At 38.7% G+C, this 15,856-nt stretch overlaps 1 protein-coding gene across 3 annotated transcripts in view; it reads right to left on the reverse strand.

Moving 5' to 3' along the window:
• The window catches only part of ATP8A2 (ATPase phospholipid transporting 8A2), a 295,712-nt gene that overhangs the window by 209,567 nt on the left and 70,289 nt on the right, over positions 1-15,856 (reverse strand). For all 3 annotated transcript variants that reach the window (XM_018071399.2, XM_018071397.2, XM_018071400.3), the window contains exon 24: positions 14,883-14,947. In XM_018071399.2, the coding sequence (XP_017926888.2) occupies positions 14,883-14,947 (65 nt within the window). The remainder of the gene's footprint in view (positions 1-14,882; positions 14,948-15,856) is intronic.

Below are 15,856 nucleotides of genomic sequence, written 5' to 3' on the forward strand. Positions count from 1 at the left end.
AGGTCACCCCTAATAGACTGATAGGGTGCTTTAAAGAACTAGATCTCTGCTACAGATGCTTTTTCATATGTTAATATCCCTGTCTGTGTATGGGGTTTTTTATACACATGAAGCAGTGCATGCATATATTATGATTGATATATATAAAATATAGCTATCCTGATTCAATGAAATCAGAACAAACTTTCCTTAGAGAAATAACAGCCAACAATGCAGCCAAGGCTACACTAAAGGAGTTTTATCATTGTTAGCAACTAAGGAATCCATGTTGATATTAACGTATAAAAGACTGAACACTAGTCAAAATTAAATAGAGACTAGATGACAGAACTCATCTTTTCTCCAAAACAATATCATGCACAGGAAACACAATATTGAGTAGATTGATTTGTACAATAATTTGTACAACATGCTCTTCTAATGTTGCGCTTACCTTGTCGGTACAGACATAGGCACGTTTCAGAAATGCACTAAGAAAAAAATTTCATATTTTCAAGTCATATTACATAGGCAGTCTGGAAAAGAAAAGGTTTTGGTTTTACCTTTTCACCTAAGGTAATGTCAATTTGTAAGACGTCACAATAAAGTTGGAAGGACAGAATTTTCCTCTCAACAGACTAATAAAATTTAAATAGGGCTAGGGAAAGCTATAGCTTCAATTATTTTTAGTCTTCCACTCTCAATTTCCTCTCCAAAATCCCCCTTGAAAAAACCCCAACTGCTATTAGCATCTGTGCAGTTAATAGTTCGGTTGCATGCTAGTGTAAGTAACAGAGGCCATACCACTGTCAGAGTTCATAGCCAAAGTTATTCCCGCACTTAAGTAAAAGGAAACTGCTTTGAGAATTAAGCCAAACAGCAAACTATAAACTCTAAGCTACTCAAGACAGACTCAGACATGCAACAAGCCAACTTGTCATGTTAGTCTTCCTTTCAAGTGCTTGTGTACTATCAAATCTGGTTCTCCAGGCGAAGCAGAGCAAGTTCCAGAGTGAGTGATTAGCACAGGCAAGCTCTGTAATAAAACTGACTTTTAAGAAGCAGATTGCTTTTAACCCAAGTTGTTTGCTTAAAGCTCTGGTTTTGATTTAGACACAATACAGGTATTGAACAGAAATATGAGAGAACTTACAGCTCTTGAAATACCCTTTGAGATTTTACTTCTACCTTTACAGCATGACAAGCATCAGAAGTCACTCATGTTCCTTGGACTATGTATTTTTCCTTTTTACCCATGGTTCACCAGGCAAATAAAGCAACACACAAAGGTGTTGCCAGAAGGATCTGATATAAGCTGTACTCCCATGATCTTATCTCTTCCTCAACAGCCTCCCAGAAATGGGGAACATGCACACTCATTGATTCCATCCAACTGGGATCACTTTGACTTCTTAAAGAATTAGGTCAGGCTTCCTGCCCTTTGGCAGCTGCTCAGGAGTAGGCAGGCTATCTTAGACACTTCATTCCTGGCCTCAGTCCCATCTGTGCCCTCTCAGGACTTCTAACAAAACAAGAGCCCAGCAAGCAGACAGCAAAGCAGCCTTCTCCTGCCTGAGCCAGCCCCTTCAGTAAGCAACTACAAATAAGGCACTTAAGCCTGACCATGCTTCTGTTTAAGACAAAACAGCACCCAAATTGCCCCACAAGGGCAGATAAAGGATGTGGAACACCTTGAACAAGGAAAACACCAAGCATGCCCTAAAGGACACGGGCCTGGACACTCCCACACCTGGGAAACACAGAATGGCAGAGGAAGAAGTGGAGACGGGAACACTGGAACAGCAAAGATGTAGGGAAACTGAATTTTCCCTCATGTCTCAAAACTAAAAGTGAGAGCTCTATAGCTTTTCGTCCAAGCAAGAGGACAGTAGCAGATCTAAAAACGTTTACCATGGACTACAGTTTTTTAAATCCATAAATTACAGTGTGAAAGGACAGGTACACACAGGGAAGGAGAGAAATGCTACTGAGTAACACAAGCAAGATACAAGGAAACATTGCTGCTAGGTCAGCAGAGATCTTTACTATCTGAACAGTTCTAGATCTATAGATCAAATAACTCTCATTCAGTAATTGAAGGAAAGTGATAGGAGAGCTATCTAAAACACTAGCACTGGCACAGCAGATTATTTAAGAAAACTAAATAAGTCAGTGTCATAATATCAAGATTGCAGAAATCCAGATAGCTGTATACTTGTCCAGCTGATACAAGACCCATAACAGAACTATCTGCAAAGCATTAGATCATGAAATGAGAAAAGCATGGCAGAATTACCCAAACAGTTGTATGCAACCCAGCCTGTTGAATCTACTTACTAGTTTTGCTCAAATAAAATTAGTCAGGATGCAAACTCTTCCGTTGCAGTTTGATTACCAAATCAGTACTACACAACAATAACATCAGATAAATACCATAAGATTGTCCAGCTTTAACAACTTTGTCAGAAAAAGTCTACAGACAGACTTTCTAGTAGAGTTCTACGAAGATCAATTAATGCTTGATGTTATTTACCTTCATAACACCAAAAGAAATGCAAGTTTTCTGTCTTGCAATCCAAGCTTAGCAGATTAGAGTGATGAAAGGATGAAAACTGCTGCCCTAAGAAGTTGTGGAAGCTGCATCCCCAGACATATTCAAGGCCAGGTTGCATGGGGCCCTGAGCAACCTGATGTAGGGAATGGCACCCCCGCCCACTGCAGAAGGGGTTGAAACTAGATCATCTTTAAGGTCGCTTCCAACTCAGACCATTCTACAATTCTACGAAAAATAAAGAGGTCTGAAAAAGAAAATATAAGCAAGCTTTGTTGGAGCAATTCATATTACTTCAACTGGCAGCACACGTGTAAGCAAACTAGATGTGGCACAAATCCAAACCCACCCTCCTGTCTTTAGTTCCACCCTTTCAACAGGGCACAAGGCAGGCAGCTCCTCCAGCCCATCCATTGCCATATGGCACATGACAACCAGCAGCAAGGTACAACCTCCACTCACCTCCTGAAATCTCAGAAGGGCTACCTGAGTGTATGGACCAGCTCACCACAGGTACTCCACAAGCTGCAATACAATTGTCACTTTTCATACTGATTTTTACTTCAATTCCAAGTCAAATTAATTTAATTTATTTTATAAAAAGGGTCTTCTACTATACCACAGCTTCAACTGCTCAGAAGAGAGTGGGTTTAATGATAAAGCTGAATGGCTGGAGGCTCCTGAAGACCCTGAAGCCTATACAGAGGGTTCTAAAAACATGAATATAACATAACATGAAAACATGATAAAACATGAAAACCTAAGGGTTTACAAGAAATGATAGTACAGGGTACCAAGATTTTTCTGAATATCAGTCAGTAGCCTGAAATTATTTTATGCTACTTGACTCTCTTAAATAGCATTACCTTGTCAGCACAGGCTATATCCTTAGGAAAGGGTGATGTGCATGAACAAGCACACATCTCCTGACTGCAGCTTCAGAGGCACTGCATGGTCATGGTCTGGCCTTGACATGTCCTTATGTAGCGATGGAAAAGGATCCAAGCAGGAATGAGGGCAACTTTGCCACTGGCCTCCTTGAAGATCAAAGGAAGGAAATGCCTCCATTCAACTGTTCCCTAGGCAGCAGTCCTAGTAATTTTGTTAACTAAGACTATTTGAAAAAAATATAGTAAAGTCTTCAGCATTCTGAGCACCTCCAAGTTGCACAGGAATAGAAAAATGGCCTTCACTAAACAAGTCCTATTTAATATTACATAAAATTACACTAAAATACCATCTGCCCTTGCCATCACAGCCTTTAATGTTTAAGGCAGTTTCTTGCTCATCCATAGTTCAGCCAGCACTGAAATTCCAGACAAACAGCACATTTGAAAGACTACGTGTTCAGTTGACAATTTAGTGTCTTCGTACTTTCAAAGCTACACAGGAGACAACAATCCCAGGTAGTATGTTTGGGAGGAATGAAAATGAGATATATTTGCCTGTTTCAGTGACTGAATTATTTATCCAAGGACCACTTTGTAAGAGCTGTCCTGATGCTGGACTAAGGTTAGCTTTCAAGGAACTTCATACAACTACTTTGATAATCTTGAAGTTCTGATATTGATAAGAATCTGCGGGAGAGCTCTCAAACAAATAATTACCCACTGAAATAGTCTTAATATTATATAACCTTAATATCATGTAAAAACTGGTTTCAGCAATTTAGTATTTTAGATCTAATACAAAATCCACAAAAGCCTTCTCCAAGTCACCAAATGCTTTACCTGAAGCAATGAATTCTCACAAGAATCAGAAATACCAAAAATAATGTTTATCCCAGCAGTTTTTTAGACCGTATGCAAGACCTCTGAAACTCAGAGATGATGAGCCCCCATTTATCCCAACCTCTGAAGAGTCCAAATACTGCATTCCTCCTAAAGCTTATTTCATTAGCTGACAAGGTGATCATGTTCACACACTGAAAAAAGTCTACACTAATGTACTGTTTCAAAAGACAGCACCATAATGATTTTCAAAGCTCTAATTCCATTGCAAAGAAACACAGTTAAGGCAACAATATTCACAACTTTAAGAGCAAAATATTGATTCTGACATCACACAGGTTGCCTTTCTGACTACCTAAATTGCAATCATACCATGTGGGAACTAGGTCGCAACCAATTTGGACATTGAAATTAGTTAAGGCAGAACACCATCTTTTGGAAGACACTAGCAGAACTGAACAACAAAGAGTCTACCTTTAAATAACATGCAGCAGTAATTATCCTGAGCTTGGTCAGTGGTCTTGCTACAAATACATCTGTACTTTGCTGCTTCAAGCTTCCTTCAGGCCCTAGTTAACCTTTGCTCATAAATAATGATGTGCTCCAAAAATGCTTAATGGAAAAGAAAATTGTAACCAGCCAACTGTACACGAGAACCCAAACTCAAGATTACTGAAACTGCATTTATTAGGCAGCAGACACGGTCTTAAAATCACACTGGCCATTTTCACAGCACAATGTATTCTATGTCTTGTTCAATGTCTTATTAGAACATTAAAAAAAAAATTTCCTATTTTAGTCCATGTTATTTAGTCTATTTAGTCCTTAAAATATGCAGTTTACTATAGTTCATATTAGCACCAGGCTTCTGTTAAGTACCTATGTAACAAGCTTCTATCCAGTTTTTAAAAGATTATCTTAGAATCAATGAGAGCAACAATAACAACATGTAAATTAACAGCCAAAACCCAAGTAAGGAATCGGGTACTTTTTTGGAAGATGCATCTGTGATTGACAAATAGAGGCACTCCAAGATTTTATGTTCAGTGAGTAGGCAATGCAAGGCAGTTAGGTCAGCAAACAGTCAAGGTAATTAATTCCCAGTGTAGAGATTAAGGCAGTCTGAGTAGGAGTGCTTCGTCACTTATAAAATTAAGAGATGTCCTAGATCCATGCTTAGTCCTACATGACTACCATTATTTTGAATAATATTTAGTTTGAGAATTTCCTGTAAGTGACCACCATAAAAAGTTACACTGAAGCCCTATGTTGCTCTTGGGAGATTAGTAACTCTACTACGGTTCTGTGCAAGAGCTACAGCAGCAACTTTTTATTTCCTTGAGCATGGCACCTTGAGCTCCTAGTATTCTTGGCAAACATACTTTCTAACACTTTTTGCCAGAACTATCCCTCTGATTTGCAGATTTCCTTAACTGAAGGGCTGTGTGGGCTCCTAGGTGCTGCACAACCATGAATCAAATTATTTGTCACAAGGTATACTTTATTTGTAACCTCAAGTAGCTAAAGAATTTCCATTTCTTAAGAAGTTTCACATACTTCCTTCATACAAACAAAAAACCCAAAAAAACCCCAAACACACTAAACAACCATCTGTTGCCTTTTCTCCCTCCAAAACCATCACATTCAATTTCTCCACTGTCCTTACTTGACTTCTCCAAAATACTTTGTCCACCTACAATAAAAGTTCCAATAAAACTGCTAATGTTGAGTAACGAACCACAGAGGAAAGTGCATCTTTTTTTAGCTTCTCTATACTCTGCCAGACTCCCACAAATAACTCATTCTATTCCCTTCCTTCCTCTAAGAGAGACTTGCTTATTCCTTGCAGATTTAAAAGAAAAATACATTTAAACTGACATGTATTTGTTGGCAATTGCCACTGCTAGGAATGACTGCACGGCATAATGCATCTAGAGGTCACAGGGCAGCCCATATCTAGATGCTAGTTCTGTTTAACTTGAACTGCTCTATATTATAAAGTAGGGCTTTACAACAGCATTTCACATAAGTTCAGACTCATCTCTGCATTCAAATCTGGCCAAGTCTTAACACTGCTGATCAATATCCTTACAGCTTAAATGAATATTCTATTCCCATATACAGCTGGTGAACACTGACATGTCCTGGACATCCACAGGTAGCTCAGGAAGCAAGAACAGCTCTGCTGCTGCACTGTTCATGTCTCACTGCTTTAGTCTAATTCTAGGAAGAACTGGAAACAAATCTTATTGACACACTATAACTGTTGCTCAGCAGAGATACTGCTACCCACTCAACTGAGAAGCTGGCCACAACACCTGATTTGCTTTTATCCTGATGGCTTCCAGCACTTTTACTTTTTTTTAAAAGCCAAGAATATAAAGATGCTCTCTCTGTAAGAAAGCCCCAGGCAGGCTTCTCTTTTCTAGTCAAACAAACACCATTCCCTGAAGTGAACACTAACTTTCAAAGACTTCTTTTTCCCTGAGTTTTAAAAACACACCAGCTAGTTCCCTATCAGTTTACCCTATACATCTGAAGTTTTTATTGAAGTTTATCTAATAAATATGATACCCACTTCAATTACTAAAAATAATTTTAATAAGAAAACTCCTGAAAATCATCAAGATCATGTTTCCTTTTTAAAATTAAACTGCCAGAGTAATTTCCCTAAAGATTTAGTTATACAATAGATTTATTTTATTAATATTTACTAAACCTATTAACTCTGTCTACTGAACTGTAGAGTTTGTCTGTCAAGCCTTGGATAGAACTATAAATCCCTTGAGAACTTGATAATATTAAACCTACTATAGACAGACCAATTAAGTTTTAATAACTTGAAAAGTACAAGTTTTCAAAAAAATCAGCTAGTTAAGTTGTGAACCCATCCCTCCTTTCCTTATGTTATCTACAGATAAGTTCTGAAATTTTAATTCTATAATCAAGACAAATTATTACCATACCAACCTAGATCTTACAAAGCCCCTTCACTATTAATTGGTTTTAGTAATCCACATTTTCCCAAAGTTCTACAGACTACTAAACTCTGTATCCAAACATACATGCTCTGCTGACCTTCCCCCCCACACACCCTCCAAGGACACAGAGTTCTCGAAGCCAGATGACCTTGGTCACCATTAGCCATGTAAATGGTCCCCAGTTGTACTACAGAATTTGATACCATTTCTTTCTACAAATAGCTGTATTTCAGTGAATACTACACTTTAGCTACAAGAACTTGAATTAATAACAGACACCAAATTCCTCAATCTTTCAAATCAGAGCAAAGCTTCATTGTGATGTGTCAGTTTTGCTGGACACAGAAAATGGACAAAGATTTTACATCCAGCTTTCCACTAAGTGCTCACTGTCATTTCTCAGTCTTCTAGTGCAATTTGGATATTGTCAACCTACTATCAATATGATCCCGGGCTGAAAAACACTTGAATATACAGCTGTCTCAGGGGTCACTTTCTCTTTTCCGGAGTGTCACAGCAGATCAGAGCTGAATGCAGGCTGCACGTATTAGCCTGAAGAGGAAGCAAGTGCTTAAATCTGGAAAGTTTGTATGAACATTAATTTCTGCTCTCCAGTCACTGTTTCATATGCTAGCAGAGGCCCCAAATCAGAATATTCCACAGCTGAACAGTTCTTGTCTCAGAGAAAAGATGTGCTCCTAAGATTAATCTGAAGGATGTTAATGCCTACGGCCATACGTCAAACAAGAGGGACATGCAGGTAGAACTGAAAATCCAGATTACCTTTCCAGGATGAAGTTAATTATACTCAGTGTTCCAGATAACAAGTAAGAAAAAGTAAAACCATCTTGTATTAAACCATGCTCTTGACCTGACCAGAAACAAACACAAAAGGATCCAAAGGCACATGCATTTAACAAACAAGCATATTAGCAAAATGATGGGCTAGACAACCGAGTTTTCATCTAAAATTTTTGAGGGCTTTGTTATGTGAATTGCCATACTGGATCACTTATGTCTCTTTCATCATAGTGAGATAGGAGGTAGAACACAGCTGTGTAAGTGAATGGCTAAGTTCACTGAGGAATTTGATTGTTTTCCTAAACTAGCCTATTTCTGGATAGAAGCAAAAAGGTTTACCCAAGAGAAGCACAAGACTCAAGATGAATGAACTGAAGAGATTACACCAATTCTAAACTCATGAGGCAATTTCTCTATAAGTCTTATTAACATGACCATAACCCTGGTGTCCATCAGGAATGCCAGGACCTTGCCTGGCTAGCTTGAAAAACCAGAGTGCATGACAAGTATACATACATACAACCACAACCCAGCATGATGGAAGCTTCAGGAGGACATAAGAATCACCTCAGCTCTGATGAGCACCCATTCCAAAAGGTCTCCAAAAGAATATTACATTCTGACACTTCAGAACTGTGATTTTAGGCCTGCTTAGAACACAGGTTTTGATAATTTAGGATTTGGGAATTAGTTGAAAATTCAAGATATCCAAATCACTTTTATCTTGAAGCTATGGCAAGGAGATCACACTCATTACTTAGATTTGTAGAAGATAAGCTGATTAAAACACTTAGTAAATATGAAAGAGAAACACTGATCCTCCAGCATCACTACCTCAGTTAAATTACTCGAGATACTGAAGTGCGAAAATGCACCTTATCACATTTTTCAGTTAAAAAAAGAAAAGCATATAACACTGTGGCAAAGGTAGGCAAGAACCCTACAAGTCTCTAAAAGATTCCTCTGATCAGTTCTACTCTATGTAGAAGGTTAAAAAGCAGAAGGAACACATACTTAGGTATTAAAGTCATACAGCTAGAGAACTGTTTAATTGTAGTTTCTGACAGACTTATCAACCCAGAGAAATTCTATGGGACTTCTTCTAGCTTCAACCAGATGTAAAACATCTTTTCTTCTTCATTTCCATGTGAAGGAGATGTATTCCTTTATGTGACTGATGGGCAGGCTTGGAGTAATCAAGCTTCAGCTGCAAGAATGATCCTCTAATTATCATGAAAAAGCAAATCTTCAGAAAAGGATTTAACAAAGTAGTAGTAAGTCAGTATTATGGGAACCAAATTCATATGTCTATTTTCTGAATATATGATTCAGAATATATGATACATACCCTAACTGTTACCCTGAAACAGTTAGTTCTCCACTACCTTCATTAAGTTAACACTGCAGATAAATAAATCCTATTGCTTTAGGCTGGCTCTGCACCAAGAAAGGAACACTGCTTATTCTTAAAACCTGCACACAAACTTTCACAAACAAGAGACTCCCCTTCAATAAAAGCAGATCAGATACAAAAGTATCTTGAGAGGAGGACTATTTAATTCTTACCCTTCATCACAAAAGATAAATCTGAATTCTTTTTACAGATGTGCACTATTAGCCATGTCAATCAAGAGGATCATTATCCAAAACTCATCTACCTACACATGACACCAGCTTAGCCTTATTCCCCTCAAAACACACCATCATGATTTAATATCAGCAAATCTGCATTTTCTGGTAGCTTCTCATTTAACAAAATCCATTTAACACTTCATTATGCATCCTTACGTTTCCACCCTTTCTTGTGCTTAATAGAAATAAGCATTATCAGCACGCTGCAAAGAATTCCATCTTCAAAGCACACAGATACTTCCTTCACCATCCAGCTGAAGCCATTATTATACTGTTACCTACACAACAGAAAATAGATCTGGATAATACTCAGGATCATCTGCTGATACAAGCCTTCACATATGTGAAGATCATTAGCAGTTTTAAGAGAAATAAGGTTTGTTCCAAGTCATTTTCTTCTAACATATGAGAACTCTTATAAACAAGACAGCAAATTTTAGATGGAATTCAGGGAACACACACTCTTCCTCTCCATTTCTATGTAATATGATCTATTCTGTCCTATAGCATGGACAAGGCATTAACCCCCTAAATACCTGTAGCTTAAATCTGCAAGATCTTTTCTGGCTTTTGTCAGAAACCACCACTCATAAAAACAAGATATGAAAGTAAAAGTCACATTGAAAATAGTGTGTTTGCTTTTTTAAAAGCCTCCCCCACTCCCAAAATTTCAGCTATGGAAAGAAGAGTTATTCAGTAACCTTCTCTTAGGACTCCTAAAGGTCCTTGCATTCCTTCAGGTCCAAGTACCTCCACTTCATCCACATCAACTATCGCAGTGCCAGAAAACACCAAGAGAAAAAACAGCCACAGATAAGGGAGAACAGCCATTAATGAATTCTGAAAAGCAAAAGCAGGATGAAACAAAAATACCAGCCCAACTCATTCACCACTCACAGCTCAAACCTATTAGTATTACTTCCTGAAAAAATGGTAATCTAACACTTAAGTTACACAGTCCTGTGTGTATTTAAACCTACAGGTCCGGGTAACACCTATATTCTTTCATTTCTAATTCTACACAGCACACTCAAATCAAAGCAGCTTTTCACACTAAGAGCTGTATATTTTCCACATCCATACAACTAACTTTCTATGCAGATTAGCAAGTACCTGGAGTTATGAAAGATCCTATTTGTTCCTCAAAAACAAACAAGAAAAACACTAAACCCCTTCTACCTAACATTTTTGAAGACTTATCTGACTACTAGACACTGTTCCTTATGTAACCACTTACTGGCTTGATAGCTATTTCTAGATTAAGAAAAATAGAAATTTGACCAATAAGAAAAGCTTGGTACAATAGAGAAATGTATTCTTTTCCTAATTAGCTTCCTTGGCAAATCCCCAGTGTCCACAGAAGAGCTGATTACTATTCCAGGTTGACTGGTAACTACTGAAGTAACTTACTAGCCGCAAGTCACTAGAGGACCACGGCAGATGCTTCTCTGAAGGAGAGCTGATGCTTGGCTAAAACTGAGCTTGCCTGCACTGATCAGTTTTCCTTGGTCAAAGCATGTGGGCAGATGATACCGAGAGAGACAAAAATCCCAGTTTCCTCCCTAGTGCAACACACAAGATGTAACCTTCAAAGCATCTACAACGTATTAGTAGTACACAGCTTGTTCTCATCTTTGCAGCCATATCTGCATCCCTTATTATCTTTTAGTATGACTGAAGTACACGATACCAATGCTTTGGAGCATTTGGAGTACTAGGTAACTCTGGTTTTAGTCTGAAAAGCTGACAGTAACTTTACCCCCATTTTTTGGGAGTAATCAGCATGACATCACTGATAAGGCACAGATGTCCTCTCTCCTGCAAAAGAACCAGGATCCCAAAAGCAACAGAAGCCAACTTCTGCTTATACCTTTAGTCATATCTGATTAACAGACACCAACATTGAGGGTTCTTACACTGGAATGTCAATTTGCTGTGGGTTACACATCCGTGTATAACGCCAGATGATGACTGTCAGTCCAGGCACGTGAGTTCTGCAGAACATACTCACTGTGCAGCTCCATTTACATCAGCAAAATTACTTTATAGCAAAATACTACCTACAGGTTCAGAACTGTGTCCCTCCAGTGTTGCCCTTCCACTACTATTAAATACAACCCCATGTGATAAGCAATTGATACAGCTCCCAGCTCTTCTTTCTACAGGACTGATGGGGAGGAACACACCTAACATTCCTTGGCTGTAATATCCAGTAGAAGGGGTCTCTCTGAATCACCTGATTTCCCTTCTTCAGCTACCCCTCTCACTTCTCTCACAACTCAAATTCTAAGAGATGCCAATGAAAGAAATTTTTCCAGGTTAAGAGCTGCACAGTAAGACTTTATGGTGTTCCAATTTAATTAAGCAGAAATCGAGTCCAAGAATTACATTCAAAGTAAATCTGGTGCTCAAAATATTCTCATTTCAAAAACCTTTATTAGGAAAAGAAAAAAACAAGTGAGTATATGTATGCATCCAGTTAAGTCTATAAGGGATAGACATTTGCAGATTATTATGCTAAGTTTCTAGAATTCGGCTGAATCAAGCTAGGGATTAGTCTTTTCTATTCCCAGGAGTTCCCTGAAGAGAACAGAAATGATTGATTTTTATCCTGAAGCGCATGACTTCGAAAAAATTTAGCTCTCAAAACCAAGGCAAGACAGTTGTTCGATCACATCTCACCTGCTACTGCATGCCAAGGAGCAGAAGTGGGGGGGGAAAGTCACACAGGGACTGCACAAAGGGGTAAGTGTATCAATATTTAAAGGCTCTAAGCTCAACCTGGATCTTGTAAAAACTCATTTTTAGTATTAATGGATTTCAGAGGTGGAATATATTAAATATAATGCTACAGAATTCCAGTGTGAGAATCTTCTAGGGATAGATTTTAAGCTCGGTTGAAGAGGAGTCAAAATTTCTGTTACAGGTGTAACAGAAAATAAATATTACTATGGAGATCCCACACTGAAAAATTGTCAGTAAGTAGCTAGAGACACCTTAGAATTAAAAGAACTAGCAGCAATTATCAACAAATCACAAGTCTCCTATTCAGACTTACAAAAAATTCAATTCTACATTCAGAAGGGCAACAAGAGTACTTTGGTGAATAACATATTTACTTTAGTTTGAAAACAATACTGATTTAATACAAAGCATTTCTGATGAACCAGTTTAGAAGCTCCACAAGTTTGTGCTCATGTTTTTGAGAACATACGCTATCTGAGCTAAAGCAGCAGTCACCTGCAATATTAGGTATGTCTTCATGGTGTATCATGTAATCATCCATTTTCTTCACTTAAAAGACCATCGACTATATACCAATAAGAGGTTTTTTTCTCCTCATCTGACATGCCATGGTTCTCAATTTTTTTTTTTTTCATAGAATCATAGAAGGGTTAGAGTTGTAAGAGACCTTAAAGATCATCATCTAGTTCCAATCACCCTGCCACAGGCAGGGACACTTTCCATAACACCAGTTTGCTCAAAGCCCCATTCAACCTGGTCTCGAACACCTCCAGGGATGGGGTATCCACAGTTTTTCTGGGCAACCTCTTCCAGTGTCACACCACCCTAGTAAATAATCTAATACCTAATCTAAAACTACCCTCTTAAAGCATAAGGCCATTCCCCCTCGTCCTATCACTCAATACCCTTGGTAAGAGGTCCCTCTCTCCAGCCTTCTTGCAGGTCCCCTTTAGATACTGGAAGGTGCTATAAGGTCTCCCCAGAGCCTTCCCTTCTCAAGGCTGAACAGCCCAAACCCTCTCAGCCTGTCTTCGTAGGAGAGGCACTCCAGACCCCAACTTAGTAGCCCTCCTCTGGACTCACTCCAACACAATCACATGTTGGGAGCCCACAGGGCAGAACATAGCACTCCAAGTGGGGTCTCATGAGAGTAGAGTAGAGGGGAAGAATCACCTCCCTTAACCTGCTAGCTGTGATTCTTTTCATGCAGTCCAGGATGCAGCTGGTTTTCTGGGCTGCAGCCACATATTGCTGGGTGATACTGAGCTTTTTGTCTAAACACCCCCAAGTCTTTCTCCTCAGGGCTGCCCTCAACCCATTCTCCTCCCAGCCTCTACTTGTGCTTGGGACTGCATCAACCCAGGTGCAGGACCTTGCACTCAGTCTTACTGAACTTCACCAAGTTCACACAGGCCCACCTCTCAAGCCTGTGCAGGTCCCTCAGGATGGCACCCCCTCTCTCCAGTGTAGCAACTGTACCACACAGCTTGGTGTCATCAAACTTGCCAAGGGTCAAGTTCATCTTCTGAAAGCTTTCTTTATTTATGTTTACTGATAAATTTCCAATACTCTTTACAGCCAGATTCTGTAACCAAACATTTCTACACATTAAATTATTGGAATCATATCAAGGTAACTGGAAAACAACACTTATCAGGTGGTAACTTTGCCACAATAGTATGACCCACTTCCACCAGATTTGCAGGTATCTAGTAACTCGTTTGACACTCAGATGCAGGCTTTCCATCTCCCATGCAGTCAAGCACAATGAACTGCCAACTCTAAATGCAACTGTCAGATGCTGCCTATTATAGATCCTTTCATCTGTTCTACAAATACCTCTAATAGAAATCAAAGTGATATCAAATACTGATATTGACATTGAAACACACAGAACAGGGAAAGATCTTCTGGGAAAATTCATGTACAAGTGTATGATTTTTCTAGTTAATTTTTACACATAGATGAGGAGCATGGCTATCATTTATAGGCAATTTTTGATTTAAGGTTTTAAAAGCTACTGTATATAGGCAAGTTCACAACATAGTTTGCTCAAGCCTCAGTTTGGTTACAGCTGTTCCATACAATACTGAAGATAGCTTATTACATTGAAATTACTTATTTAGCTTATTTTTTGTTTTTTTAATTTCTTCAAACCTGTTACTTCTATATCCATACATTAAAGCCTAATTATATTCCTGCTGGTATGCTACATGTTTTTCCAGTTTGCACCAGAAGTAAACCCATGAACCTCATAGGTTTCTTGTTCTGAGACTTCAGTTTGATTTCTACAGCTTGTGACTGAAGACCTCAGGAGTACATTTTGCACAACACACCTGTGCATTGTTTATCTTGCTACCCTAAGGGCAAGCAGGAGAAATTCAGTGAGAAAGCTCAACAACTTTCCATCTCGTTAATAACACCTCCTTCTGTCAAGACTTATACCAGAATTTGCTTACTTACATCTAGTGATTCTTCATTGACCAGGATGAGAGACATACTCTGTGAAATGAGTCTGCAAGAGTACCCTGCAAGAGAGAAAAAAAAAACAACACACAAAGATTTACTTTTTGGAAGACTATCTAAGGCTGAGCTCAACCTTGAGATAAGCATCTATAGATCAGATGACAATTTACTTTTTGAGCAGTTACTCCTATCAGACAGACTGCTGGAAACACTGGTACATAGGACACACACCAAAATGACAATTTTACTAGCAACACAGGCTGAGTTTTATCTGCACTTTCAAATACATCACTTGAGATAGTTAAATTAAAGAAAGCACCATGTGAACTAGATGAATCAAATACAGCCTACAGCCCTACAGCAAAAGTTATTTTATTTTTTCATCTACATTGGAGGTAGAATTGCCTTCCATGCACTACAGGAACAGATCTGAATGCACAGTTGCAACTGTGCCAGAGGACCAGAAGTGCATACATGGATTAGTTGGAGAGTTCAGTGCGGAAGGTTCTGAGCATCATTAAAAACTACAGATCAATGACATACACAGAGGCCCTACTAAGCCCTATAGGAACCAGGTAACTGTAGTAGCTTATTCTTAGTGTAGGACTGGGACACGAAAGAACAAGAAAGAGCAAGTTGCCATAGTCTGGAGCAGCAGTCAGAAGGCAGTTCTGCACTATTGCCAGGACACCAAAACGGAAAATGAAAATTCTCAAGAAAAAAAAAAACAACAACAACAACAAAAAAAAAACCACCACAAACCTAACCTCTCTTAGATCTATAAAACTATAAGCATTTGCAGAATAAACAGTTTAATTCCCACTCATATTAATGGCAAGAGGCAAATGCAAACTTGCATCAGACAATCTCACTGCTTTATCCTAAAAGCTCACTTGCACGTACAAGTTCACTTGGGGTTGACACAGTCACGTATGCTTAATAAAACAGCAGAGAATGAATTTATTTGAAGC

This window comes from Manacus vitellinus, unplaced genomic scaffold (assembly GCF_001715985.3).
Source record: "Manacus vitellinus isolate BGI_N305 unplaced genomic scaffold, ASM171598v3 scaffold_2_pilon, whole genome shotgun sequence".
In the NCBI taxonomy this organism is placed as follows: Eukaryota; Metazoa; Chordata; class Aves; order Passeriformes; family Pipridae; genus Manacus; species Manacus vitellinus.